This window comes from Myotis davidii, unplaced genomic scaffold (assembly GCF_000327345.1).
Source record: "Myotis davidii unplaced genomic scaffold, ASM32734v1 scaffold44, whole genome shotgun sequence".
Lineage (NCBI taxonomy): Eukaryota > Metazoa > Chordata > Mammalia > Chiroptera > Vespertilionidae > Myotis > Myotis davidii.
Genome location: NW_006299705.1, coordinates 5608485 through 5636304, shown reverse-complemented (window position 1 = coordinate 5636304; position 27820 = coordinate 5608485). Strand labels below are relative to the sequence as shown.

The 27820-nt window shown below is 41.9% G+C and overlaps 1 protein-coding gene and 1 pseudogene across 1 annotated transcript in view; one reads left to right on the top strand and one right to left on the bottom strand.

Moving 5' to 3' along the window:
* Nucleotides 1-3708: 3708 nt before the first annotated feature.
* The window catches only part of CMYA5 (cardiomyopathy associated 5), a 96813-nt gene continuing 72701 nt past the window's right edge, over nucleotides 3709-27820 (bottom strand). The window contains exons 10-13 of the mRNA XM_006775470.2: nucleotides 11908-12041; nucleotides 10347-10446; nucleotides 7940-8113; nucleotides 3709-4483 (exon numbers count right to left, since the gene is read on the bottom strand). Coding sequence (XP_006775533.1) covers nucleotides 4237-4483; nucleotides 7940-8113; nucleotides 10347-10446; nucleotides 11908-12041 — 655 coding nt within the window. The 3' untranslated portion in view covers nucleotides 3709-4236. The remainder of the gene's footprint in view (nucleotides 4484-7939; nucleotides 8114-10346; nucleotides 10447-11907; nucleotides 12042-27820) is intronic.
* Nucleotides 17790-19034, top strand: LOC102751858 (annotated as a pseudogene).

Genomic DNA, 27820 nt, shown 5'->3' with positions numbered 1-27820 from the left:
ACTGGAAAAAATCGTGCGTCTATGGATGAGGACAGTGGGTGGGGAGTGAGGGCGGAGGGTGGGGTGGGAACTGGGAGGAGGGGAGTTATTGGGGGGAAAAGAGGAACAAATGCAATAATCTGAACAATAAAGATTTAATTTTAAAAAAAAGCATTTTAAAAAATGTGAATACAAGAAGCTGGGCTGCACAGATAAATCCACAAAGGACAAGGATTTCTCTGGGAAGCCCAGCTCTGATTAAGGAGAAAGTACTTAGAGCAGCAAACCCAAATATTTGGGCCCATGGCTGACCAGGGCAGCTTAATAATGCTGGTCAGTGAGAGCATCCACATAACTTGCCTTGATCACCAATCTTTTGACTGTCATGAGAATTCCTGTGTGACAATATGTCAATTCACCTGGGCATGTGGGATTTAAGAGGTAAACAGTCACAGGTCATGTGTGCAGCCCAAGGTGGACCATGGTGGGTACCTGCAGGTGTTGGAGCTCAGGAGCCTAGAGAGAGTATCCTCTGACTACAGATATGTGTTCTCCATCCCCTTTGGCAATTTTATTTTTTACTATAAATTAAGCAATTGTCATACTAAACTATTACTGAGATTTTTGTGGGCTTGATTAATGTGGCTGAGTCCCTGTGGACCTGACAACATTTGGGAGCTCTGATGTTCCAGTTTCTAGATCTTCAATGGGAAAACTAGCTCTGAATTGTAATGATAATTCTACTTCCTCCAACCCCCCCCAAGACACACACATTCACAAACACATATAGTCACACATATGAAATATACACAACATACAGATGCACACACTCACACACACAATATATACACATCTACGAGGCCCTGTTTGGCCAGCCAGCCTCCCTGGATGACATCAATATCTCATCTTCCCTGCAACTGCAAAATCATGCCATTGAAAATGTATATTATTTCACCATCTTTGGTGGTGGCCAACTTTTCATCAAAGGCAAGCAGACACAGTTCAACACAGAGTCGGTCCAGCTATAAGAGCAGTTTCCTCCCACATTCTGCATGAGGTTGGCCATTATGGGGAGTCAGCAGGGGCTGTTCCCTTGGAGCAGGAATTGAGCAGAGTTACAGAGCTGAGAAGGAAACAAAGAATGACTTTTCTTCTCTCCCACCTACACTAGGTCCTTTCTTTGCAGAAGCTAAGAGCTGGTACAGCCCAACCCAGGGGGGCTTTATGGAACATCCTGTTTAATGTTGAAAAACATAATACCAAACACATGAAGAGCCAATTCTTTGAGAATGCCCTTGAATCTACTCTTTATTCCTGTTACTTCTTGTTAACTCACCCAGAATATATCCTAAAGTCCTTACTTAGCCTTTAAGGCCATGTGAACTGATCCCCAGCTACTCTCTATTTTCATAGCATTCTCTCTCTTCTGTTTATTTCACTCCAGCCCTGCTACCTCCTCACTGGTCCTTTAACCCACCCCCTGCTGCTGCCTTGGGACTTCTACACTTGCTGTCCCTTCTACATGGAATACTCTTACCCCACAGATATCCACATGGCCTGCTCCCTCATCTCATTTAGGTCTTTATTCAAATATCACCTTATCAGAGCTACTTTCCATCAAACCTAAAACATACAGCAGCCCCTACCTCCTATTATTCCTTATTGTCTTACCCTCATTTTCCTTCCTAGTTCTTACTCCCCACTTACATATTATATATGTGTTTATTGTCTGTCTTCTTCCACCAGAATATAAGCTCTTTGAAAGCAGGGGTTTTGTCTGATTTGATGACTGCCATTTCCCCAGGGCCTAGAATAGTGCCCAGCCCACAGAAAGTACTCAATAAATATGTATTGAATAAATGAATTGTGTTTCTTCTTCCCCATTTTTCTTTTTCCTACTTATTTTACCCCCTCTTTCAGAAGTTATAAAATCCTCAAACAACATGCTGACTCCAGTAGAAGTGCCTGGCACACAGTAAAGTCCAACAGGAAGTCTGGGCAGCCCAGCACAAAGTCTGGGGGCTCTAATTTGGTTGAGAAATGAGCTGGTTCTACAGAAACCCACCAAAGGGGAGACAATAATGGGATTCTAAGGCCATTCTAAAGGGAGAGGAATTGATTTAGTAGGCCTTTTAATTCTACAAAGAGAAGCCTAAGCCTGGGAAGGCTGGAAGAAGCAGAGATAGAATGCTCTCCTGCTATTATGAAAGAAGTCTGTATTGGTAAGAGAGATTTTTATATGTTGATGTTTTCTAGTTCCCCTGCCTGGTTTTGAAAAAATAAAGAGATGCCAGAAACTTACAGAATAAAGGAGAACAGAAAGGTTAGTCTATTCAATGTGGCAGGAAGACCAGGCTGAAGAAAAGATCAGAAGGGACTCCCAGCAATGGTGGATATTTCACATTCAGCTTCATTTTGTTTCAGGTTGTATGAAGAAATTTCCCTCATTAACCTCAGATTTTCAACAAAAGCTGTGTTAACCACTTCCAAGGACAGCCTTGTGTTAGCACTGCCTTAAGAAATCAAAGGAGCATTGTTTGTGTTTTGGGATGATGGAGACCAAATGGGCCTAGGGAAGCATGAAGAGGTAAGTAGTGGTGAGGTAGCCAGAGGTGATGGAGGAGAACTCAGAAGCAGGAAGTCAAAGATGTTAACCAGGAGAATGTAACCATCTACAGAAATTCTTGGAAATTTGGGCTAAAAAAAAAAAACACATTTTTTTTTTGCAATTAGTATTTGGATATTAAAGGAAAGGGGACTCTGAAATAATGAAGGATTTATGGACTTTGGGGTTACCCGCATCACAGAATCCAGATTTGAACCTCAGTGGTTATCTAGTTTTCTAACTTTATTTAACCATAGAAACATTTTCAGCAAATTGATTATTATGGCCCTAACCGGTTTGGCTCAGTGGACGGAGCGTCAGCCTGCGGACTCAAGGGTCCCAGGTTCGATTCCGGTCAAGGGCATGTACCTTGGTTGCGGGCACATCCCCAGTAGGAAGTGTGCAGGAGGCAGCTGATCAATGTTTCTCTCTCATCGATGTTTCTAACTCTCTATCCCTCTCCCCTCCTCTTTGTAAAAAGATCAATAAAATATCTTTTTTTAAAAATAATTATTATGAAGAACCCAATGTGTAAAATGGATCTGAATTTATGCCCACCTAGCTTTCCCATTGGATCCCACATGGGCCTTTAGGCACCTCTGTGGAACCTCAATACCCCAGTAGCACAACTTTGCACACATTTTAGGAAGATTTTGAGAGATTTCAATATAATATCTAAAAATGACCTAGCACTTTTTTCTAGTAAAAGGAGATTCCTGGCTGTAACACTGAGCTGAAAGTGTTTAGGTTTTAAAACATACCACATGTGTAAAATTCTCACGTGAAAATTAGTAGTAGTATGTCCTATTAAAGCAGTGGTTCTCAACCTTCCTAATGCCACAACCCTTTAATACAGTTCCTCATGTTGTGGTGACCCCCAATTTCATTGTTACAAATTCAACATAATTAAAGCATAGGGATTAGTCACAAAAACAATATGTAATTATATATGTGTTTTCTGATGGTCTTAGGCGACCCCTGTGAAAAGGTCGTTCAACCCCCAAAGGGGTCGCAACCCACAGGTTGAGAACCATCAGCACTAAAGTGTGATGGCTATTTACCCTGCAGTTTGTCCTGGTCCAGAGAGGCCAGCTGGTAAGTTACTGACAATAAACTCACATAACCTGTTTTGTTTTATAGACTCTAACCATTTATTTAACAAAATGGAAATTTCTAATATTCAGCATTTTTCTACATTTAAAATTTCAGGGAAAAGAGACCCATGTTCTACAGCATATATTATTACAAAAGAGTTCATCATCAACTTGGAAGGGTTAAAACCCTTTCTCTCATGAGTAGGATTCATCATCCTTTAGTGAAGTGAGGCGACATTTCTCTTGTGGAGAAAGTCTGTGTTTCTTGTCGGAGGAGAGGGATTACCAGCACAGTCTTCCGAGGATTTCTTTTATCAGTAAGACAGGTGGAAGTCCACTTCTCTGCTTTGGTTCCCAGGTCAGGTACAAATCCTTTCAAAGCAGGGAAGAACTCGGGTTTTCTTGGTGGTTTTGCTCACGTGATGATCCCTGTGCATGTAGCTATCATTAGTGCAGATGTGTGGGAGACACTTTGAATAATGGATAGCACCCACGGGAAAGCAATGGGCCCCCAACAGAGTTTGAATTCTTGTTCTTTCAAACTCTGAAAGCCAGTGATCACTTGTGCCTCGCAGAATCCGGTGGCTCTATCCCCAGGTGCAAAGTACATTTTCCAGGTTTCTCCAGGGCAAAGGCAGGGTGCACACCCTCATTAAACCTGTGCCTAATGATGAAGAGCAACTGTCCACTTTCGGCGTTTATGAATAGAAGCCGCTGGTGGTTGTAGTCCAGCAGAATGCCCACCCTGGCAGGACGCTCAGTCACATGGACGTCGCTCACAATGCCACTATAGAAAAATGTGTATCTGAAATGAAACGGGATGGAAAATTAAAAACTTCAGAAATCCTGATGGACCAAGATAAAGAAAATCACTCGGAGGTCACCAATGGTTCAGTTATTAACCTCAATTTACAACAATGAGTTGCAATAACATTGTCCCAGGTAGTTTAAACACATTCCTCCTAGATGCTAAAATGCATAGCTCATCCCAACAGATGAGCATTTTTAATAATTTTGTTCCTTCTACATTAGGAAGCAGTCCCAGAATAACCAACATGTGCCTCCCTTGTGATTTTTCTCAACATTCTAATTCTCTCCCAGCTGCCCACATGTTTTAACTACCACATTCACGGTGTGTCATTCTTTTGAATAAAACTCCTTTGAGGCTGACATGTATTTTAAAAAGTACTTCCGGCTTGCCTTCCATAAAATGTATTAATTTTACAGTTTAAGGATTTATAATAACTTACATAAGGGCCTTTATGAAATTTGAGAAATATTTTATTATACAGCTTTATACAGCTTTAGCCTCTGTATAAGCTCCCCTCATTCCAAACCAACTTTCTTTTTTGACTTAGCAATGATTTTGTGGTCTTGCAGCTAAAGGGAATGCCTTTGGTTTATCTTTTCAATTGAAATACATTTAATTCAATAAGTATTCACTTGGGCATATCTGTGTGCCCAGCACTGGGCACACTGTCCTTGACCACCAGGATCCCATACTCTACTGAACAGGAAGGAAAAACTGATGATGACTTAAACACTGGCTAGAGCTGAGACTCCAGCTCAGAGGACAGACTGTAAAGTGTTTACTAAACACATCTAATGGACCTTTTTTTGCTGTGAGAGGAAAGGTTCAAGGCCAGGTTGGGAAGGAGAAATTGCTGAACAGAAGAAGCTAAATTCCTCTGTGCAAAAAAAGGTAACACAAATTTGGAGGTTTTGCCTGCTGGTCTTAGAAATGGAAGGTGGAGACCTGAAAGTAGGGGAAAGGAAGAAGTAAGAGGTGGAAAGGAAGAAGAGAGAAGAGGAATAGTTCTGTGTTTATGGTAGGTCTGAGGGGTGGGAGCAACACCAGGGCAGAGTCAGCCCCCAGAATCCGGGTAAGTGACTCTGATGTGGGTATGGCAGAAAAGGCTAAGGACCTTTAAAACCTTGTGATGTCTCTTAAAGGCCCAGAAGCTTGAGTGCAGGTATACTTAGGGAATGGCAAGTTGGCAACTTCATTGCAGAATAAAGCTCATGTAAAAGGGCAAAGGTTCATGGGAATGGGAAGATAAGCAAGACTTTGTGATGATAAAGAAACATAGAGCAGAAAAGGGTTGCAGGCGCCAATGATGGGGACCAGCAGTGTAGGCTGGGGCTCTTACAGAAGGCTTGGGGAGCATAGGACTCATACTCATCCAAAAAAAATATGGTCAGGCTGGATAGGTGGAAAAGAGGGAGAAGACCCAAGCAGTGGGGGCAGCAGAAGCAATGATGAGGTGGCAGAATATGCCTGTATGTCATGGAAAACATTACTATTGGCCTGACAGGTTTGGAGGGGACATGTGAATGACTTTGAGGATATTTCATGGATCAGTAAGCCAGGAGCCAGGAACTAGACCTGCCCTGTTCAATACAGTTACCACTAGCCACATGTGGCCACTTAAAATTAATTAAAATTAAATATCAAGTCCTACTAACCATATTTCAAGTGTTCAGTAGCCACATGTGACACTATTTTTCTATTTTTGCAGAACGTTCTATTGCACAGCACTGGTCTAAAGGATTCTGAATGCCCAAATAAGCCATATCCCTACCCTTGAATGGAAGGTCCCTGGTGTCCAGCCCAGGTCAGTCCCTCCCCACCGTGGAGGCCAAGGATGTAAAGACATTCCTTGAAGACTTGGCTCCACCAGTTCTACAGGGCCTGGAATATGCCCTGCCCCACTTCTGTCTCCATTTCTTCCTAAGCACATCAGTTTCTTCTTCAACTTGGACTCTGGCCTAAAACCAAGCCTGTCTGCCGGGGGCATGACTCCTTGTCCAGTTACTGCCTGTTCCTCCTTGGAACATAATACAATTCTGTTTTCTAGAGTCTAGAAATTGTTATTAGAGGCTAGTCAAAGGGCCTTTTTGTAAAATCAATATCCAGTTTCAGCTCTAAATCTGATTATAAACTCCAGGTTTGAGTGATGTTTAACTCTGGGAAGGGGCTAGGTCCTTAAACATTGCACAATGCTGAATATCAATTAATTATAATTGCCGTGACTTGGTGAGCTGTGACTTTAAATAGCTCTTGGAGATGGTGTCCTTATGAACCATGTCAGAGAATCAAACTATCAAGTAGGACGCAGGGAGAAATGTGCAAAATCCCAATCTGTGGGCCTTTCTCTGGAAACTTGCAAGCACTGAAGGCTTTCTTTTTAAAGCACTACATTTGAATAATATCCCACATTGTATGATAATTTGCAATTTCAAAGCTCTTCCCTGTACCCGATTTCATGTGATCCTCACAACCCCGAAAAGTAGCAGACCAGGCATTGTTGTCCCCTGGCAAAACACATGAGGCATATGCTCAGAGGGTTAAGCAACTTCTGGTCAGTAGCCAATAGGACAGAACCAGGACTAAAATCAGCCTCTGGTTCCCAGCCCATTGCTCCTTTATTAGACCATCCTGTGAGCATATTCGGATCATAACATGGCTGCCCTTAACTCTCTGAGATGAACACTGGTTAATGGCTTTTTCACTTTAACCATCTAAACAATACTAATAATCTAGACCAGGGGTCAGCAAACTTTTTCTGTAGTGGGCCAGAGAGTAAATATCTCCCGGGGCTATTCAGCCTCTGTTGCGACTAACTCTGCCATTGTAGCACAAAGCAGCCACAGATAGTATGTAAACAATGAGCATGACCGTGTGCCAATAAAAGTTTACTCACATAAACAGTGGATCATATTTGGGCTGCGGGCTATAGTTTGCCAATGCTTGATATAGACCATGTGGGAAGGGTATTGGGGATCCACTTCTTTCTCACTCCTGTTGACTCCTCTCTGTGGAGGGAGCCTTTTAGCTTTGCCCTGTGGATTCTCCCTACCCTGGGGTGAGTTTAGGAAGAAAAACTGTCCATGCATGGCCGGCCCAATAGTCCCTTCCTATTCCCTGTCTCTTAATTGGGAGCTTTCCTGGGAGATACACATCCTTCTCCGCTTCTCCAGGGACCAGCTCTTCCTTGCAGGGCAAGGAAGCTGGCCTGGCCAAGGCTATGAGTGGATGTGTCTGTCTCTCAGGTATGAACTACACTCTCTAAAATTGGCTTCCTCAGCAGTAAGTATAATAGTTTAATCTCCATATACTTGACTCTCTTGTTTTCTTTCTTAGTTGGTTCAGAACTTGGGAAGGGGACTGGGATGGCATTATTAGGCCCTCAGAGTTCTCTAACTACAAAGCAATTCATGACATTTTGATGAAGAGGGGAGGGGCTGGGCTGCAGCTTACCTCTGTGGCTCAGAGCAGTGCATGTACCATGAGGTCTCCCCTTGTCCCAGTGCACCAGCCTGCACAGCTGAGCTGGAGCAGATGCCAAGTCGATAAGCTGGGCAGTCTGTGACTGTGGTTTCCCAGTAATGCTGGCCACAGGCAGGCAGCTCCTCACCCAGCACTGATGGGATTCTGTAGGCAAAGTTAATTAGGATTTGCCAGGCTTCATCTCATAGACATCAACATTCACACATTCACACCCAGTTTAAGCAGGACTCTATCCTTGGGAACTGCTAGAATTTGACTAGACCTCCATTGTTCATTGTGCCCCCAACCTTGACCTGATTGCCACAGAATTCCCTACCTGTGGTCGGCAAACCGCGGCTCGCGAGCCACACGCGGCTCTTTGGCCCCTTGAATGTGGCTCTTACACAAAATACCACGTGCAGGCGCGCACGTACAGTGCGATTGAAACTTTGTGGCCCATGCACAGAAGTCAGTATTTTGTGGAAGAGCCACACTGAAGGGGCCAAAGAGCTGCATGTGGCTCACGAGCCGTGGTTTGCCAAGCCGCAGTTTGCTGACCACTGCGGCCTAAACTCTCATTATGCATTTGACGTATTCCACTGCCACATACAATTTACATGTACTATACATGTAAGAAGAAGCTGGGAACCAAACAACAACTAGAATAATGCAGGACAAAAAGAAATGGCACAATCTGCTTTTAAAGAAATTGAGACTATGCAAGGGAGGCAGGTAGGGTGTTCCAAGAGAGCATTACTTGCAAATTTTTCTTACGAAACTTGCGAAAAAAAGTTTCCAAAACCTTTTTTTTAACAATGAGTTCCAGTGTCTACTGACTTAACTGGGCACAGAGACCAATGAGGTGCTGATCTTGAACAGCAAGACGGCTGGTGAGGCCAGAGCAGAACGGAGTATGGAAATTGAGACTCTGGCCTCTTTGGATTTGTAGTAGGTGTGCCTGAGAGGTTGTTGAAAGGTCTCTTCTTGTTTCACCTTAGCTATTTTTATAAGAGGCACAGGGAAGTGAACCAAAGCACTTTTGGTAACCTTGTTTGCATGAATTGCTCAATTTTGCTTTAAAATGGCTGAGACAGCAAAGAAGCATTTTTAATTTAAGCAGTGTTAAGTCAGCACCTCTCCCTCTCCCCTTTAATAGATGAGAACATGATTAATACAAGGGAATGTGTTTCACTTTTTCATGTCCTTACCCAACTTCATTTCAGAGAGGTGCTCTCTGGAGCAAGCTTGCCTGCCTGATAACTATGAGATCATTTTTAGATTAATAATAAATAAGTAAAATTCTATAAAATGTATTACAGTTATCAGCAGTTATTATGTATGAACTCTTACCAACCAGCTTATTTCTTTTATTTTTTATTTATTGAGAAACTATGAAAAAAAATATAGAAAAGCCCAATCTATTCTTAAAATATTTTATTTTGTGAGTTCACTCATTTGTATATATTTAGCATCTATTGTGTTTCTGGGCGCCATGCTAGATTCTGGGGATTCAAAGATGCAGAATATAAGGCCACTGCTTGAGGATTATTCAAGATGAAGTAGCTGACAAGCGACTCCACACATGTTCAGACCCTTTCACGGGTCAAATCAAAGGGTGCCAGGGCCAAGAGAAAGCTTGGGCATTTCCAGGAGCAGGTAACGCCTGAGCTGGGCCAGAGACAGGTGAATAGCAACCTGATAGGAAAGCAGTGCAAGTCCCTGTTGGTCAACTCAGTGCTTTCTTGTGAGCGCTGGCTGACAGCCCACACCAGCGCCAACAGCAGCCTGTGTTTCACAAGGGTTACAGTTTTCAAAAGCCTTTCATATATATTCTTCCATTTGACCATTTTGACCTTTAAATAACCATGAGAGATTGCAGGCAAATTGCAGAGCCGTCTCCCGATTGAGCCCTCGGCTTTTGGTGCTTCATTACTTTGATGCTTCCTTTTGTGGGTGATACGGGTGTTGGGGGGTGGGCAAGAAAGTCTGAAAAGTCCTGCATGTGACCAGAGCTAGAAACTCAACAAAATGTCATTCTCCTCTATTCCTTTCCAAGTGGATGGATGTAAAATCTGGTTTGCTATTGAAAATAATAGAAGAGTTAACCTGGATGCTTTTTCACTAAACCAGAGGTAATTCCATAACGCCGCCTATGTTTTAAACAAACCATCTGTGCTTATATTTCCAACAAAAATACTGACACTTGCTCTAAGTTATGAACTCTCTCTGTCACCTTCCCTCTAGTAATGAACCATAACCACACTGTATGGGTGTGCACACATTTCTATTCGATACCACACACACCCAGGCATATTCATGCACCCAAAAATATGCACAACGAAGTGACACACCCTCAGAACACTCTAATGCAGAGGCATCTTGTACTTCTACTACTTACTCTGTCAGCCGTCTTCTCTCGGCAAAGCTGATCACTGTCCCATTTGAGGAAATTTGCAGAGCAGGGTGAGCTGTTTCTCTCAACAAGCGAAACCGGGTTCCTATTGTAGTTAAGAAAATATGATTACTAGTATAACATTGCCACAATGTCCAGTGCAGTCTCTAGGCCAAGTCCCTTATTTCAGACCTTGGTCTCCCTTTCTCCAGATATCGAAATACCCCAGTGTCTTTGGGCCCACAGTGAAATAAGGCATTAGTGGATGCCAGTGGCTGGCTACTTCTACTAGTGCGCTTCCTGTGCTAAAACTTGCTGTGCTATGGAAAGTGTGCTCCTTGCATATTCATCCCCTGGAAATGAGTTCGAAATGCAGAATCCTAGGCCTCACCCCAGACCTACTGAATCAGAATCTGCATTGTAACAAGATCCTCATGAGAGTTGTGTCCACATTAAAGTTTGAAAATGCACTGGTGTAACTAAAGGAGTGGTTCTAAGAGTGAAAGTTACAGGCACCATATTGGGACGGTAGGGAATTTAATTTCTGGGCAGGCAGCTCTCGTGTCTTCTCTTTATAAATATTAGGCAGATATTTATAAATATATTTTCATCACAAATGAGGCACATATGCAAGTTTTTGCTGACTAAGCATATCACTTAATGTGCCACACTCAATCTTGTGCCATCTTTGGGTCTAGGATAAATAATAAAATGATTGCCTTTCCATTCCTCAGCTCTTTTCACAATGATTGAGAACAAACAAACATTTCTGTTGACATCACTTGGGTATTTTCTACAAAATGTCATTGAACAGTTTTATCACATCCTTGAGTTATTCATTCACTCAACAAACATTAATTGGCACAAACAACGTGGTAGGCACAAACAAACAAACAGAGGAATACAGCTGGAAGCTTGTTCATAGAGTTCACAATGCAATAAAATAAGACTATCCCTGCCCTGACCGGTTTGGCTCAGTGGATAGAGCGTCAGCCTTTGGACTGAAGAGTCCCAGGTTCGATTCCGGTCAAGGGCATGTACCTTGGTTGCGGGCACATCCCCAGTGGGGGGTGTGCAGGAGGCAGCTGATCAATGTTTCTCTCATGGATGTTTCTCTCTATCCCTCTCCCTTCCTCTCTGCAGAAAATCAATAAAATATATTTTTTTAAAAATAAGACTATCCCCATCCCACACACTCAAAACATACCCACAAATTGTAACACACTGTGAGGCAAACAAGAATCATCTGGGGAGATTAAACCCACACGTTAGAGCCTGTCTTCCAATAACCAGATCAGGATCTCCAGGAATGGTGTTTAGGCATCAGTATTTTTTAAGCGCCCCGAGAGACTGCTAATTGGGAGCCAAGGTTGAGACCCTCTAAACCAGAAAAATAAAAGAAACATTTCGGCCCTTGACCAATCTTGAGTTCTCATGCCAAAAACCTTGCCCTGCCAGCAGGTTGAGGTCTTTAAGAAGTTGCCTTCAAGGATGTCTCCTCTGGGTGGTGGAAGGGAAGGTATGAGAATGCTTGGAAATATGCCGCTGTGTGCAAAGGAGAAAGTACCTCTGGTGGAAATGAGGGCAGCTTCACTCTGTTCACTTGTTCCAAACGTATTGATGGCTCTCACGTAGAAAAAGTAATTATCATTGGGCTGGAGGTTAACCTTCAACTGGAGTCCTTTAATTCCAGAGTAAGACCTAAGTACAAAGGGAGAATAATAATTTTAAATATAATTCCATTGCTAAACAGCTCATCATATTTCAACCCTATAGTGAATGAACATCTTTTATTAACAACAAATAACTTATTTTTTCTCTTTTAATGACCACTGGTATTAGCAAGCAGGATTATATAAGATGGTTATTATTCACTAAGATTACTTTATCAAATCATTTGTACCTTTGTCAACTTTTGTCCAACAGATGGCTTTCAAAATGCTCTTTGGAATAAAATCAGACAAACTTTTTAAAAAATTTTTCAGAAAAGTGACTATCTGTTAATGAATCTCCAAGAATATATTATTTTCTTTATCAATCTTTGGTTCAGAGGGCATTTTGGGATGAAAATTATGTTAAAACCATCTACAATACAAAGGACCCTAATTATCTCATTCAGATTTGGAATTGTAGAAAACTTAAGGTGAGTGATGATTTTGTACATGGCCATCATGCTAAAGTTATAGAAACTGATCTCTAAAGAAGACAATATATATATTTTTAAATTTTATCTTTATTGTTGAAAGTATTACGGATATCCCCTTTGTGTGTTTTATTTTTCCATGAACCCCCGCCCCCACCCCTCCCAGGCCTTCACCACTATGAAGACAATATCTTTGAAGGCAAGCTTAATCCTAGCGAGAAGAGAATTCTAATTGTCACATAAAATCCCCCAAACTGCAATTCCTAAATCTCTCATCTACATGAAAAGAAAGTGATGGTAGTGGTATCTGATTGGCAGCAGGCTTGGCAAGTAAACTGTAACAGCCCAACCATTTAAACAATAATGGACTTGCTGGATTAGAAGATGGAGCTCTCTGAAGTTGCCAAGTTAGCTAAAACAGTTTTGTGCCTTTTTTCCATTCTCTTTAATCTGCTCCATATCATGGCCTAGAGCATTTATAAATAAAGCACACAAGTGCTCTTGCTTCTGGAGTGGTGAAGGTGGGGGTTGGGGGTTGGGACAGGCTGGGAGAGGACAATGGGGGGAAAAGGGACATATGTAATACTTTCAACAATAAAGAATTTTTTTAAAAAAGAAAACTACAGTATAATAGTTTTCATGTTCATTCTCAAAAGGATAGGTTTGTTTTTAATCTGCTTGCTTGCTTTGTTTGTTTTTATATTACTTTCTGTTTGTTTTGTTATTATTGAGCATACCACAAAAGGTTTAGAATCAAAGAGTGGCCACTCTTCATCCACAGAGAGATATTTTTTTTTCAGGTTATTTCTACCTCTGTTGATTTATTTCACTTCTCACTACCTACCTTAGAGAATAATATGAAAAACCAGGAAAAATAAAAAGTATTATTGACTCAGAAAACAAAGGAATTTAGAAATTTTTAAAAGCATAAAATCTCTATAGAATAACAATCCCCCAACCACCACCATTTCTAAAAGCACAAAAACTCCATTATGTTCCTCAGAAGGAAGATGGAGGGAAGGGGAGTAGCCTGCTCTATTTGTATACCTTCTATTTAGTGCCCGTGCCTGGAAAAGGTCAGTATAAACCCCTCAAATGTTATTGGTTGTTATTTCAGAATCTACCACCTGACCAGAGCCTTCGGGAGAGTACTATCTTTAGATATGCTGAGAATGGATCCATGCAATTGAGCCACATGTCAACTAATTATGCTTCAGTTAATTAATGAAAAATGTCCTATGATTGAGAATTTAATTCCCAACTAATATCCAGAATATTATTCTGGGATGGATGTATTGCTTATTTTATTTGAATTGATGACAGAAGGGATGTTTTAAACATACATTAATTATAGTAAGCAATAAAATTTTTGTCTCAATAAGCACAGTAAGGTCTGAACTGAATTTCAGACTTCATCCACTCATTAAGTAAATATTTATTGATTACTTATTATATGCATAGGCCCTGTCTCTACCAGAGGTGGAAGTGGCAAGGATAAATGAGGAAATTTCATGTCCAGAAACTAGATAGAATATGCTGACTTCATTTTGTAACAATGTGGCTGTTAAATGCCAAGGATGCTGTTTTGGGGGGTAAATGTTTGCTCTTAAGTTTTATAAAGTCTGTCAAGGAGAAAATGGAATTTCTATTTATCTATTTATGTAGATATAGTCAACTGCATGCTATGTCTTATCACTTATTTAAAGAATAAAGGTTTACAAGGTACTTAAGTCACTATAGGATCAGATCCTGCTTTCAGTGCCTGACAGCAGGTCACGCAGACTTGACTTTTATGCATAATGCCCTCACTGAATATGTGAAATAGAAGCGCTGGGCATGAAAATGAAAGCAATACAAAATGTGGTAGTGTTTTATTGTTTATAAGTTGCCATCTTATGCTCAAGAACCAAGAATAAAGCAAAAAAGTTTAAATACAAATGGTTGGTTTCCATGTCTATTTATTTTGTCTGATCTCACTTAAATATCACAAAAGTCTTCATGTCAACTGCCCCTGCTTTTTAGCCAAATAAACACTTCAAACATTTTTTTGAATTTGAAAACTGAAGAGTGGCACCCTCCTGTAGAGTATACTCTTTTAAAATTTCAAAAACAAACACTTGTTATAATTTAACAACCAAATCCACATGACTTATAATGAGCTTGCAGTTTACAGAATTAAAATTCACAGCATATCCTGATTAAGGTATGTGATCAGACAGCTGATGAAACCACAACAAGTTGTTGGTGCTTAGATAAGAAGGGGTTTTAGCCTTGTCAGTAATATGACTGATCTGACTGTTAGAAGTCTAGAGCCAATAATAAAATCCAAAAGACAACAAGAAATATAACTCAATTGGTCTCACTTTGGGTCATAAGTGTGGAATTCTCCCTACAAGTGCCATAGTGTGGTGCAAAAGGATGTCTTTATATGTGTAGCTTCCAGGAATACCAGGACCGGGAAGCAACTAGAAACCCCGAGTCATCAGCAAAGTAGCTGATTGCTGGTGGAGAATAGCACATTGTGGAGTCCAACCACAGAGCTCTGTGCCCAGCAGGTCTTCAAAGGACCCTCAACCCTCTCCGTTGGAGGACAAAGGACATCTGTTAAACTCCGATGCTGTGAAGCAGAGAGAAACAATTTAAATAAGAGACCAACCTACTATCTCCTCAGAAGTCTGAATGGCTAGCATGTGAATAAGTCTGATCTCCTCTTCTTTTGTTTGTTTGTTTGTTTCCAGAAGGCAAATGAGTGGAAGCTATGAGGAAGCTGATATCTGCCCAATATAATGAACATCTTTCTAGCTTGAGCCCTTTCATTCTTTAGTTTTTGCAAGGAATGATCAAAAAGTTTGCCAACTAACTATGGACAATGGAGCAAGAATCATTTTACTTGGGAATTAAAAAGGATCTTTATGAAGTAAAAAATTAGAGAACTAATGCTTAATGGGAAAATACTGAAAGCATTCCCATTGAGTCAGAGGGACGGACATGAGGTTAAAACAAATTTGGAGCCATAATCGGTTTGGCTCAGTGGATAGAGCGTCAGCCTGCGGACTGAAGGGTCCCAGGTTCGATTCCGGTCAAGGGCATGTTCCTTGGTTGCAGGCACATCCACAGTAAGGAGTGTGCTGGAGGCAGCTGATCGATGTTTCTCTCTCGTCGATGTTTCTAACTTTCTATCCCTCTCCCTTCCTCTCTGTAAAGAAACAATAAAATATATTTTTTTAAAAAACAAACAAATTTGGAGACAGGAGCTAAAATAGTTACCATTTGCAGATTATATGATATTTTTTAAATATAGAAAACTCAAGAAAATCACCTGAAAAATGCTTACATAATAAGAAAATTCAGTAAGATAGCTAGGTGTGAAACTAATATAAGAAATCATAAGGCTGACACCTGATTTCTCATCAGAAACTCTACAAGCCAGAAGGGAATGGCATGATATGTAATTATATATGTGTTTTCTGATGGTCTTAGGCGACGACCCCTGTGAAAGGGTCGTTCAACCCCCAAAGGGGTCGCGACCCACAGGTTGAGAACCACTACTGTAAGGGATTGCTGAGAAGAAGCAGAGAGAGAAACCTAGCAAGACAGAATTAAAATGGCTATAAATAAGTACCTCTCAATAATAACCCTAAATGTAAATGAATTAAATGCTCCAATCAAAAGGTGTAGGATAGCTGAATGAATACAAAAACATGACCCAACTATATGCTGTCTACAAGAGACCCACCTCAAAACAAAAGACATACACAGGATGAAAGTGAAGGGATGGAGAAAAATTTTCCATCAAATGGAAAAGAAAAAAAAAAGCTGGAGTAGCAATACTCATATCTGACAAAATAGACTTTAAAAGCATCATGCTAAGTGAAATAACCCAATTGGAGAAAGATAAATATCATATGATCTTATTTGTGGAATATAATGAACAACATAAGCTGAAGAACAAAAATAGAGCCAGAGGGGGGGGAAATATACTAGAATATAATAGAAGTAATCCTGTTATTTGCAGATTTTTAATATTTCCTACAACTTTTGTGATATCATACTGTGTGAGTACAGTTTTGGTAATATTATTATATTTAAAATCCTTTTATTCTTGAAATATTAATGTTTATTGCATGTAATATTATTATATGTAAGATCATTTTTCTTGAATAATTGGTGTTTATTGCATGTAACATTATCATACTTAAAATTGGTTTTTTGAGATATTAATGCTTATTGCATGTAACATATTTAAGATGATTTTTCTTGAAATATTAAGTTTTATTGCATGTAACATTAAAAAATAAATTTATAAAAAGAAAGAAATCAAAAGCCTTCATATACAAATCTATATGTATATAAAAGCCTAATATGCAAATTGTTCCCTTGGGAGTTGGATCTGGAGACCAGGAATTTGTTTGCTCGCTATAATGTGTGCTGACCACCAGAGGGCGGCACGGAATGAAGGAAGGCCTTGGCTCACTGCCGGCAGCCAGGGAAGGAAGGCCCCAGTCGGCAGCCAGAAGGTCCCGATAGGCCCTGATCACCGGCCAGGCCTAGGGACCCTACCCGTGCACAAATTTCATGCAAGGAGCCTCTAGTATCTAAATAAAGACGAAATAAGAGAAACACATATTTAAATAGTGGCACCACAAAGATCCCAAATAGCCAAAGCAAGCTTGAGAAAGAACAAAGTTGAGTATCACACTCATGGATTTAAAACTATACTAAAAAGCTATAGTAATCAAACAAAATATGGAAGGAGAGCAATGGGTGCCCACCTCAGCATTCCTCAGCTGGGAACTTGATTCTATTTCTCTAGGGTTGTTCTGAGCCTGGTGGCCTGGGCAGCAGAGCAGTAGCATCATGGGTCTCAGCACCTAGATGGGGAACCCTGGGCCTCCTAGTGCTAAGTCCCCCCAACTCCCCATCCCCTATTCTCCTATGCCCTTGCACTCCATCTTTTTTTTTCTTGTCCTCAAAGTTATAGCTGCCACTTCAGCTCTCTGGCAATGGAGACTCTATCCCCACTTTTTAAAAAAATATATTTTTTTATTGATTTCAGAGAGGAAGGTGGGTGGGTGGGAGAGAGAGAGAGAGAAAGAGAGTGAGAGAAAGAGAAACATCAATGATGAGAGAGAATCATTGATTGGCTGCCCGCTGCACACCCCACACTGGGGATCAAGCCTGCAACCCAGGCTTCGACTGGGAATCAAACTGTGACCTCCTGGTTCATAGGTCAGTGCTCAACCACTGAGCCACACCAGCTGGGCTTCATCCCATCTACTTTGCCTGAGGCACCCAGCGCCCCAGAAATGTGGACCCCACCCGGGTTGCAGACCCTATCCAGCAAGCGAGGTTGTCTCTGAGAGCACCCTGAAACCAGCAGCAGCAGGCTCCACTTCCTCTACGGCTGAATGCCCATCTCACATCAGGTGGCTGGGCACATGTATAGGAAGGACAAAGTGGGTATCTTGCAACATCCAGATGGCATAGTTTTGAAATAGCTACAGCCACTTCCAAGGGATCCAATAAGGGAGCTAGAATTCTATAATATGATTTAGAGCTTTAAAAATTTCTGCCAAAATATTATGGCATCTGGTGATCTCCCACTGTGCCAAATGATTTACACCTAAACCTTGAAGATATGACCCATAGATTTAATAAGCCCTGTCTAGGGGATGTAAAAATAGGGCAAAAGAGCTATGATTCTTTTGCGTTATCTGAGAAGATTCAGCAACAGGTAGGCAAGTACTCAGAGATCGGGTTCTTGGTGTGTGGCATGAGAGTTTATCATGTTCATTCTCATAGCTAGGAGACACAAAACCAGCACTATGGAAGAAGCCTAACAAAAGAAACTAAAGGATGGAGTTTCCAGATTTTTTTTGGTAATGGATTCTGCTTAGAAAAATATGCTGTTGCTGCCAGTATTCAGAAGATTGAGAGTACTCTGCAGTGGTTTGAAAGCCAGGAGCAGCTTAACTTTTATGTGAGTTCATTACTGTTTGTTTATGAAGGTTCATCTGAGCCAACTACTACAAAACCAAATGACAGAACTTTGGCAGAAATGTTTTTGTCCAAAGGACAACTCTCAAACACAGACATACTGAAGTACAATAATAACTTTCAAGTGTTAAGTTCCACAATGAATGGAAAAATAGTAGACAAAACCTTATCCAAGATATATGGTCATCACAGAAAAATGTATTTGAAAAAACATCACAGTCAGACTTCATTGAAAGTTGAAAATATATAGCAAGACAATAGGTGGAGAAGTTTGTCACAGGAACATTTAAACAGAAATATACTTTCCCAACTGGAAAAGACTTTCTACCATCTTAACCACTGGTTGCCAAAAGATTGCAGAAATAGAAGTGGGAATGATAGATTTTTCTCATGTTTTCCCTAGCAACACAATAGATGAGGGATATGTCTATGGACTGAAGCAAATAATTACTGTACTACAGAGTATTTTAGACAATGGAATCCTTGGCTGCAATCTTTTTAAGGGGTGGGACAATCACTGTGAAGAGCAGCTATCAATATCTCTGCACTTGTAATGCTATGTAAACAATTTGTATTGTGAGCCCTAGCCGGTTTGCTCAGTGGATAGAGCACTGGCCTGTGGACTGAAGGGTCCCGGGTTTGAGTCCAGTCAAGGGCCCATACCTTGGTTGTAGGCTCCTCCCTGGCCTGGACCCTGGTCGGGGCGTGTGCAGGAGGCAACCAATTGATGTGTCTCTCTCATATTTATATTTCTGTTTCTGTGTCTCTCCCCCTCCCACTCTCTCTAAAAATCAATGGAAAAATATCCTCGTGAGGATTAAAAATAATACTAATAAATTTGTATTGTGAGTCTACATATTATTTGTCTTTATGCTTCTGGTAGAGGGTTAACTTTTTAATAATCTTACTCAGGAAAAACAATTATTTGTTAATAAGAAAACTATGAAAAATTGCCGAAACCGGTTTGGCTCAGTGGATAGAGCGTCGGCCTGCGGACTGAAAGGTCCCAGGTTCGATTCCGGTCAAGGGCATGTACCTGGGTTGCGCGCACTTCCCCAGTGGGGGATATGCAGGAGGCAGCTGGTCGATGTTTCTCTCTCATCGATGTTTCTAACTCTCTATCTCTATCTCTCTCCTTTCCTCTCTGTAAAAAATCAATAAAATATATTTAAAAAGAAAAAGAAAACTATGAAAAATAAAGAAAAAACTTTGGAATGTTATGCAAAGAATGTGGTGGGGAAAAAAAGAACAAAAACAGTACAGTATAGGCACAAAAACAGCCACATAGATGAATGGAACAGAATAGAGAGTCCAGAAATAAACCCACACCTGTATGGTAAGTTAATCTTCAAAAAAGGAGGCAAGAATATACAATGGGGAAGACAGTCTCTTCAGCAAATGGTGTTGGGGAAACTGGACAAACACATGCCAAAAATGAAAACAGGACCACTTTCTTACATCATATACAAGTATAAACTCAAAATGGATTAAAGACTTAAATGTAAGACCTGAAACCATAAAGCTCCTAGAAGAAAACATAGGCAGCAAATTCTGACATCATTCTTAGCAATATTTTTGTGTGTATATTTTCTCAGGCAAGAGCAACAAAAGCAAAAATAAAAGAATGGGGCAACATTAAATTAAAAAGCTTTTGCACAGTGAAGGAAACCAACAGAATGAAAAGACAACCTGAATGGAAGAAAACATGTGCAAATGATATATCTAATCCTATATAATAAAAGGCTAATATGCAAGTAGAGCAAAGGTGGAACAATGGGGACAACTGAAACAACCGAACAACTGGTGGCTATGGCGTGCGCTGACCACCAGAGCTGCTGGTGCCAGCCCCAATCACTCTGCGCTATCAGCAGATATGAGCAGCAGTGACAGACAGGGGACCAAGGGCCGCAGTGGGAGGGGCTGTGCAGGGGCACAGAGGATGGGCCAAGACCCGTCCCTGTGCCTACCACAGTCTTGTGGCCCACAGTTCCTTTCAAGGTGCACAAATTTGTGAACTGGGCCCCTAGTATATATGTAAAGAACTCAGACAACTCAACATCAAGAAAAGGAAACTATCTGCTTGGAAAATGGACAGAGCCCTAAATAAACATTACCCCAAAGAAGACATACACATGAAAAGATGCTCAATGGCACTAATCATCAGGGAGATGCAAATCAAACCCACAATGAGCTATCATCTTACACCTGTTAGAATCCTATATAATAAAAGGCCAGCGACCATAACGGTGTATTGACTGGAACGACCAATCGACCAGTTGCTATAAGGTGCATTGATCACCTCTTGGTCCCTCCCCCAAGCCCGCAGGCTCCAATCACTGGATGGCCAATGGGGAACCATGGAGAAACCAGGGTTGGGGTGGGGCAGGACTGGGGCCTGGCGAGCTGGCAGAAGGCAGACAGACTTCTTGGTCCCTCTCCTCAGACCACAGGCTCTGATCATGGCGAACAGGGAACCATGGGGAACTGGGGTGAGCAGTGGCCAGGCAGGACTGGGGACTGGCAAGCGGGTGGAAGATGGCCCTGATCGCAGGCTAGGCCTAGGGACCCTACCTGCACAGAATTTTATGCGCTGGGCCTCTAGTAGTTATTATAAAAAAATCAACAAATAAGAAGTGTTGGCAAGGATATGGAGAAAAGAAACTCTTGTGCATTGTTGGTGGAATTATAAACTGGTGCAGCCACTATGGAAAACAGTAGGGAGGTTCCTCAAAAAAATTAAAAACAAAACTACCATAGACCCTTCTGCAATTCCATTTCTGGGTATTTATAAAAAAAATAATAATAATAAAACAGTAATGTGAAAAGATAGATGCATCCCTATGTTCATTGCAGTATCATTTATAATAGCCAAGATATGGAAGCACCTAGATGTTCATTGATAGTTGAATAAAGAAGATGTGATATATCTATACCTATATATCTATTTCTTTTTTATCAATAACTTCATATTTTATTACATAAACATGTATTATAGATTTGCCTTACACTTTGAATCAATCTCCTATTTATACATAATTTTGTAACATTAAACATTGATCATTTCAAATATATTAACTAAGTGATGCAGTGGACACATTTCATTAAACAATATCAAAAAGTAGCATTTTTTAACATCACCATCAATATAATCAGTGTTTAAATATTGGGAAGCCATCAAGTTCACAGTGAACACAAGCATTACAGAATCTAATTTTTATTTAAAGCGTGAATTTTATCATTGGTAACATATAATGGTTTTCTTTGATATGAGGCTCGCTTTGTTCATTTAGAGAAAACATCTGCAAGTCAACAATAGCTTGTCAATCACTCTTAAGTAAAAATGGTGTTTCAGTAAAAAAAAAAAAAAAAAGCAGTCCCACTTGTAACTCAATCAATGAATTAATTGCAGTAGTGCTTTTCCTCTTTTTTGTGTGTGATTAATCACTATGCTTTCATTATGTTCAATTTGTAACAATGAAATTGGGGGTCACCGCAACATGAGGAACTGTAGTAAAGGGTCGCAGCATTAGGAAGGTTGAGACCACTGGTCTAAGGTTTAATTCTACCTCAGTTTCTGGCTCCTACCCAGCCTGGCCCTGGTCCAGGCTTGGGCAGGAGGCAACCAACTGATGTGTTTCTCTCACATGGATATTTCTGTCTTTCCCTCTCTCTCCCATTCTTTCTAAACATCAATGGGAAAATATCCTCGGGTGAGGATTTAAAAAAACAAACAAAACAAAGGTGGGTAACCTGGTCAGAAGGTCAAATCTACAAGCTGCTCTTCCCAGGGGGTCCGGAATGAATGTTCTAAAGCATCTCCAGGAAGGCCTGCGGGGATGGTGCCTCCACATTCTGGAAGGTGTTCTGGACTCTGCCGAACAGGATGAAGTATTTCACCTTCAGCCAGATGAACCCGAAGTGGTTCTCATCGAACAGGATGAAGACTCCAGGGAACCGCTCCCAGTAGGTTAAGCCAGGTAAGGTAACAGTGTCCACGCCATAGAAACACATCCTGCAGGTTCGGGGGTAGTTCTGGTCTCTTGTGCGCACGCCCACAGGCAGAACAAACCGGACAGGCTGCTCCTCCAAAGCGGCAGCCCCGGCCTCCCCGACGCTGGGCTGGGCAGGGCTCTGCCAGCCATGGCCCTCGCTTTCCTCAGTCCCATCTTCTTGCTGCTGCTGCTGCTCCCGGATCACCTGCTCGTCAATCTCCTGGACCACGCGGGAGAGCTCGTCGAAGTTGCGGAAGAACTCGCCGTCTGGCAGCCGGACGCGGCGCCCGAGGTGGATCTCTAACATCCTGATGGTGTCTCCCGTGATCTTCGTGACCCTGGCGTACTTCCCGTGGAAGCTGAGCATGACAATCTTTAGGCCGAAGGCATCGTAGTTGCCTTGGAAGAGGCCTGGCCGGATGAGGTCGTCCGGGTGGCTCGGCGGGAGGTAGAGGCGGCGGTAGGCCAGGCAGTCATACTGATATCTGTCCTCCAGCCCCAGCGTCAGCAACAGCGCCCGTTCTCCCCGAAGTCTCGCTGTTAAATCCTTCCGGTGGTCTGTCTTGTCGCACTGGAGGGTGAGCCGGCCCTTCTGAATCTGCACGCGGCGGCTGTGGGGCCTGCTGTGGCGGCCTTCCATGCACTCCACCTCGGCTGGTGTCCCCTCCGTCAGGCGAATTCTGAACGAGGGCTGGAGCAAATTCTGAACGAGGGCTTGAATTGCAGTGGGCCACCCACATGGGTGTGAAGGGAATGCCCGTACGTCCAACCAGTAATGCATCAGCCATCCACCACTACATTCACTATTGTTCTATAGCCCTCAGTATCTAGCTGCCACAATCCCAAAATGTGTCTGTATGGGAACAGCTTCGCATAGACTTCTCGATAAGACATACCTATCATCTCCAGGTTCTGCGAGGTTTCAGGAACGCCATATTCCTCCCGGCAGCGCCGTCTCCAGATGCTGTCGATGTGCAGGATGTGGTGGAATTTGGTGCAGGCCAGGGCCAGGTTGGGCAGGTCGGTGCCGGGGAGGCAGGCGAAGATCTCCACCAGCATCTCCACAGGCAGGTCCCGCAGCGAGCAGTGCGGGGGCGGCATGGGGCTCGTAATTTCTCCACTCTCCGCACAGCACCGCGCTGCCTCGACCGCCTCCACGTGCTTTTCTGCCGGGGCCGGGGACGGTTTGCCGTAGGCCACTGCCGTCTCAGCTGGGCCCTGGCACTGCTGACGACACCAACACCGACATCCCCGCGACGAGCCCGAGCCGCAGAGACCAGCACACTCCTCCATTCCTCGAGGCATAACAGCCAAAAAGCATCGGCTTCTGTGCCTCAGCCAGGCTTTAAGCTGGCTGGTCCCGCCCCAGAATCCAGCCACGCCCCCCAGGGCCTAGCCAATCCACTGAGCCAAACCGGTTTCGGCTAATTTTGTTTTATTGCTTAAAGTATTACATGCTTCCAGGGATATGCCTATGGGGGCGGGGACATTTCACGTAAATGCAGTCATAATAGTCAACACTTCCAAAGAAAGCCATACCCATTAACAGTTGCCTCCCTTTTTTAGTGCCCCCTCCCTGTCCTCCCGCCCTAGCCCCAGGCAGTCACTAATCTGCATTCTTTTTATTTATTTTTTTAACATTTTATTTTTTTATTATTTTTTTAATTTTGTTTTATTTATTTTTTTATATTTTATTGATTTTTTACAGAGAGGAAGAGAGAGAGATAGAGAGTTAGAAATATCGATGGGAGAGAAACATCGATTAGCTGCCTCCTGCACATCTCCTACTGGGGATGTGCCCGCAACCCAGGTACATGCCCTTGACCGGAATCGAACCCGGGACCTTTCAGTCCGCAGGCCGACGCTCTATCCACTGAGCCAAACCGGTTTCGGCTAATTTTGTTTTATTGCTTAAAGTATTACATGCTTCCAGGGATATGCCTATGGGGGCGGGGACATTTCACGTAAATGCAGTCATAATAGTTGGTCTTTTGTGACTGGCTTTTTTCACTTAGCATAACATTTTAAAGTTTTATGTATGCTATATTCTAGTGTATGGGTATACCACATTTTGTTTACCCATTCATTAGTTGATGAATACTTGTGTTGTTTCCAGTTTGAGGCTCTTATGGATAACGCTGCTATGAACATTGTGTACAAGTTTTTTGTGTGAACATGTTTCCATTTCTTTTGGGAATGTACCTAGAAGTGGAACTTCTGGGTCATCTAGTAACTCTATGCTTAGTATGTTGAGGAACTGCCAAAAACGTGTTATCCAACGTGGCCCCACTATTTTACATTTCCACCAATGTACGAGGGGTCTATTTTTTAAACATTCTCATGAATGCTTTTTAAAAAAATAGCCATCCTAGTGAGTGTTGCATGGTATTTTATTATAGTTTAGAGCAGAGTTATTGACTGTAGGTTGACTTGACCTTGAACTCCATAAGGGAAATCTCTTCTATGCTCAGCCTTCACCCAGCCTCTGCCAAATCTCTCAGGCTCCTGGTAGGAATAGGCTCCTACATGTGAGCAAGGATGGACTTGAGTTCTTCACTTTCAGTGGACCTTGAGTTCTTTACTTTCAAGTGACTAACCTTGCTAGTTCCTTGGGTGAATGGATGCCCTCAGAAAAAAGTTCACAGGATCTGCCCACTATGAACATAATTTTCCTATGGGCTGAAACTGGCCCTGCCCATTCAGACAGGCTTCCATTCTCATGTTGAGAGCAGCTAGATTCCTTCTCTCCTTTGTTCTGGATTCCTACCAGAGAAACACTTCCTTTTAGTGCCCTGGGAGGAATTTGATTTGCCTTTTGTCAGGAATAGACATTTAGGGTGGTTTATTTGATAGAGGGGTGTCAATTCCATCTGCCACAGACACTGACTTCGATCATTTAAACACTAAAATATTCTCAATCCCTCCTTTGAAGAATAGCCCTATATTATTATTGGTATGTAATGGGGTAATGGGTGTAAAGACTCTTCTTTTCTTTTCTTTTTTTTAAGACTCTTCTTTTAGGATCCTGTATTGATGGGATTTTGAGGGACGGTCTCCAAGGGTACATGTGTGTCTGGTGGGTCAAGGAGAACCTAGGAATGTGAGTGCAGCTGGTGTATGGCGCTAGGAGGGCTTGAACGGCTAGTGAAGAGGTTCAATCATCTTTTCTCTCCCAGGATTGAGAGAGCCAGACACACCACTGCCCTAGGAAGAAATCTGTGTAGGAAGGTCAAAGGCAGGTCAATAGATCAAAGGAGAGACAGAGGTTTCTGCTATGGTTAGAGGGGGAAAAAAATAGAATATTGGGGGATTAGTTATGGTTATGGGAAATATTAATTGTGCTCTGTTAACCATGATTGCCTTGTGTTGGTTCAAGAAAGGACATTCGGACCTGGCTAGGAGTTGTATGCCCCTGAGACCTGGGAGTCAATCTTGGACCAGGGAGTCAGCCTTAAAATGTGGTCCATTCTCACTCAAGAACAGCCTATTATCATGGAAAGATTAACAACGTTGTTGCCCAAACAATGGAGTCCCACTCAGCCAGCTACTTCTCCATGCCTATAATCCCTACTTCCCAATGTAATCTTTGTTTTATCACATATAAGCGGTTGGCTTATAGGGGGCTGCACAACAGATTTTTTTGAATGAACTGCTGCTCTCCCATACTAGCCCGGTCTCTGCTGAATTGGCTCAAGTGGTGACAGGCAGCCCAGACCCTTTGATTATCCTGTTACACTATCTCTGAGCCTTTTCCCATACTGTTCCATCTGTTGACACAGCTCTCTCACGCCACTCACCGCCCAAACCTCTACCATTGTCCTGGGCCTCACCTACTAATGGCACATGATCTTGGTCAGGAAGCATCCTATGAAGCCCCAGGACTTGCCAAGTGCCTCTCCCTGGTATTTACAAAGCACCTTGGGCTTAAGTGCCCATCAGTACATGAGTGGCTAAAAAAGCTGTGCTACATTTACACCATGGAATACTGTGCCGCAGTAAAAAAGAACAACCTCTTACCCTTTGAGGTAGCATGGAGGGACTTGGAGAGTATCAGGCCAGGCCTGACGTTCCAGCTGAGCGTACAAATTGGAGTCCTTGAGTTTTTGGACTATCTGAGCGATACTGAGAGACAGATCCGACTCCTCCTGCCACATTTCCTCTGCCCTAGCCCTCCAAGCGGCAGGGACAGGCCACCGTCGCGGAGACAATGGGCTATGCTATGGGGTCCCACTCACGGATAGTGACACTTCTCCCGGACCTTTTTACCCTGGGACACCTCAGTGGGCGTTACCAAGCAACCGCTCGGCCTGCGTCCGTTCCTCTCTGGTGCCCCTCCACCCCTCCCTATATCTATTTCTTATCTATATCTATCTATATGTATATCTATATCTATCTATCTATCTATCTATCTATCTATATATATATATGGAATATTAGCCATAAAAAAGAATAAAATCTTGTCATTTGTAACAACATGGATGTACCTGGAGGGTTTTACGCTAAGTGAAAGAAGTCAGGCAGAGGAAAATAAATGCCATATGATTTCACTTACTTGTGGAATCTAAACAAAACAAAACAAAACAAACAAAGCAAAACAGAAACAGACTCATAGATCCAGAGAACAAAGTAATGGCTGCCAGAGGGGTTAGGGGTGAGGCTGGATGAAAAGGTGAGAAATAAGAAGTACAAACTTTCAATTATAAAAGAAACAAGTCACCGGGATGTAATGTACAACATAGGAGTGGGAATATAGTCAATAATATCATAATACCTTTGGACAGTGACAGATGATTATTACACTTATCATGATTATCACTTTAGCAAGGTATGTAAATATTGAATTATGTTGTGAAACTAAAAATATATACTTGTGGTACTGTATTATACAAAATATAATATTTTATTTCAACTATAATAATAAAAAGGAGTAGTCGCAAATGTAATAAAATGCATACAATTTATATCAAAGATTACTTTAAAGATGATACTGAGGGAAAACACACAAATGACTTAAATAAAAGGAAGGCCTATCAGTTCCTGGATAGTCAGGAAAATGTAACATCACCAAAATTTCAATCCTCTCTAAGTTAATCTATCAATTTAACATGATCTTTTAATATATTAAATTTTCAAGGGCAGGGAGTTGCCAGATTCAGAATCACAATATAATTCTAAAGTAACTAGCAAAGGGGGAAGGGGGGGAAGGAGTCATGAAGAAGCAACCTAACCTACTAGGAATTCTAAATTATAAAGTTATAATGATGAAAATTGTATAGAACACAAATACATAGATTAATGGAACAGATTATATATATATTAATTGATTTAAGAGAGGAAGGAGGAGGGAA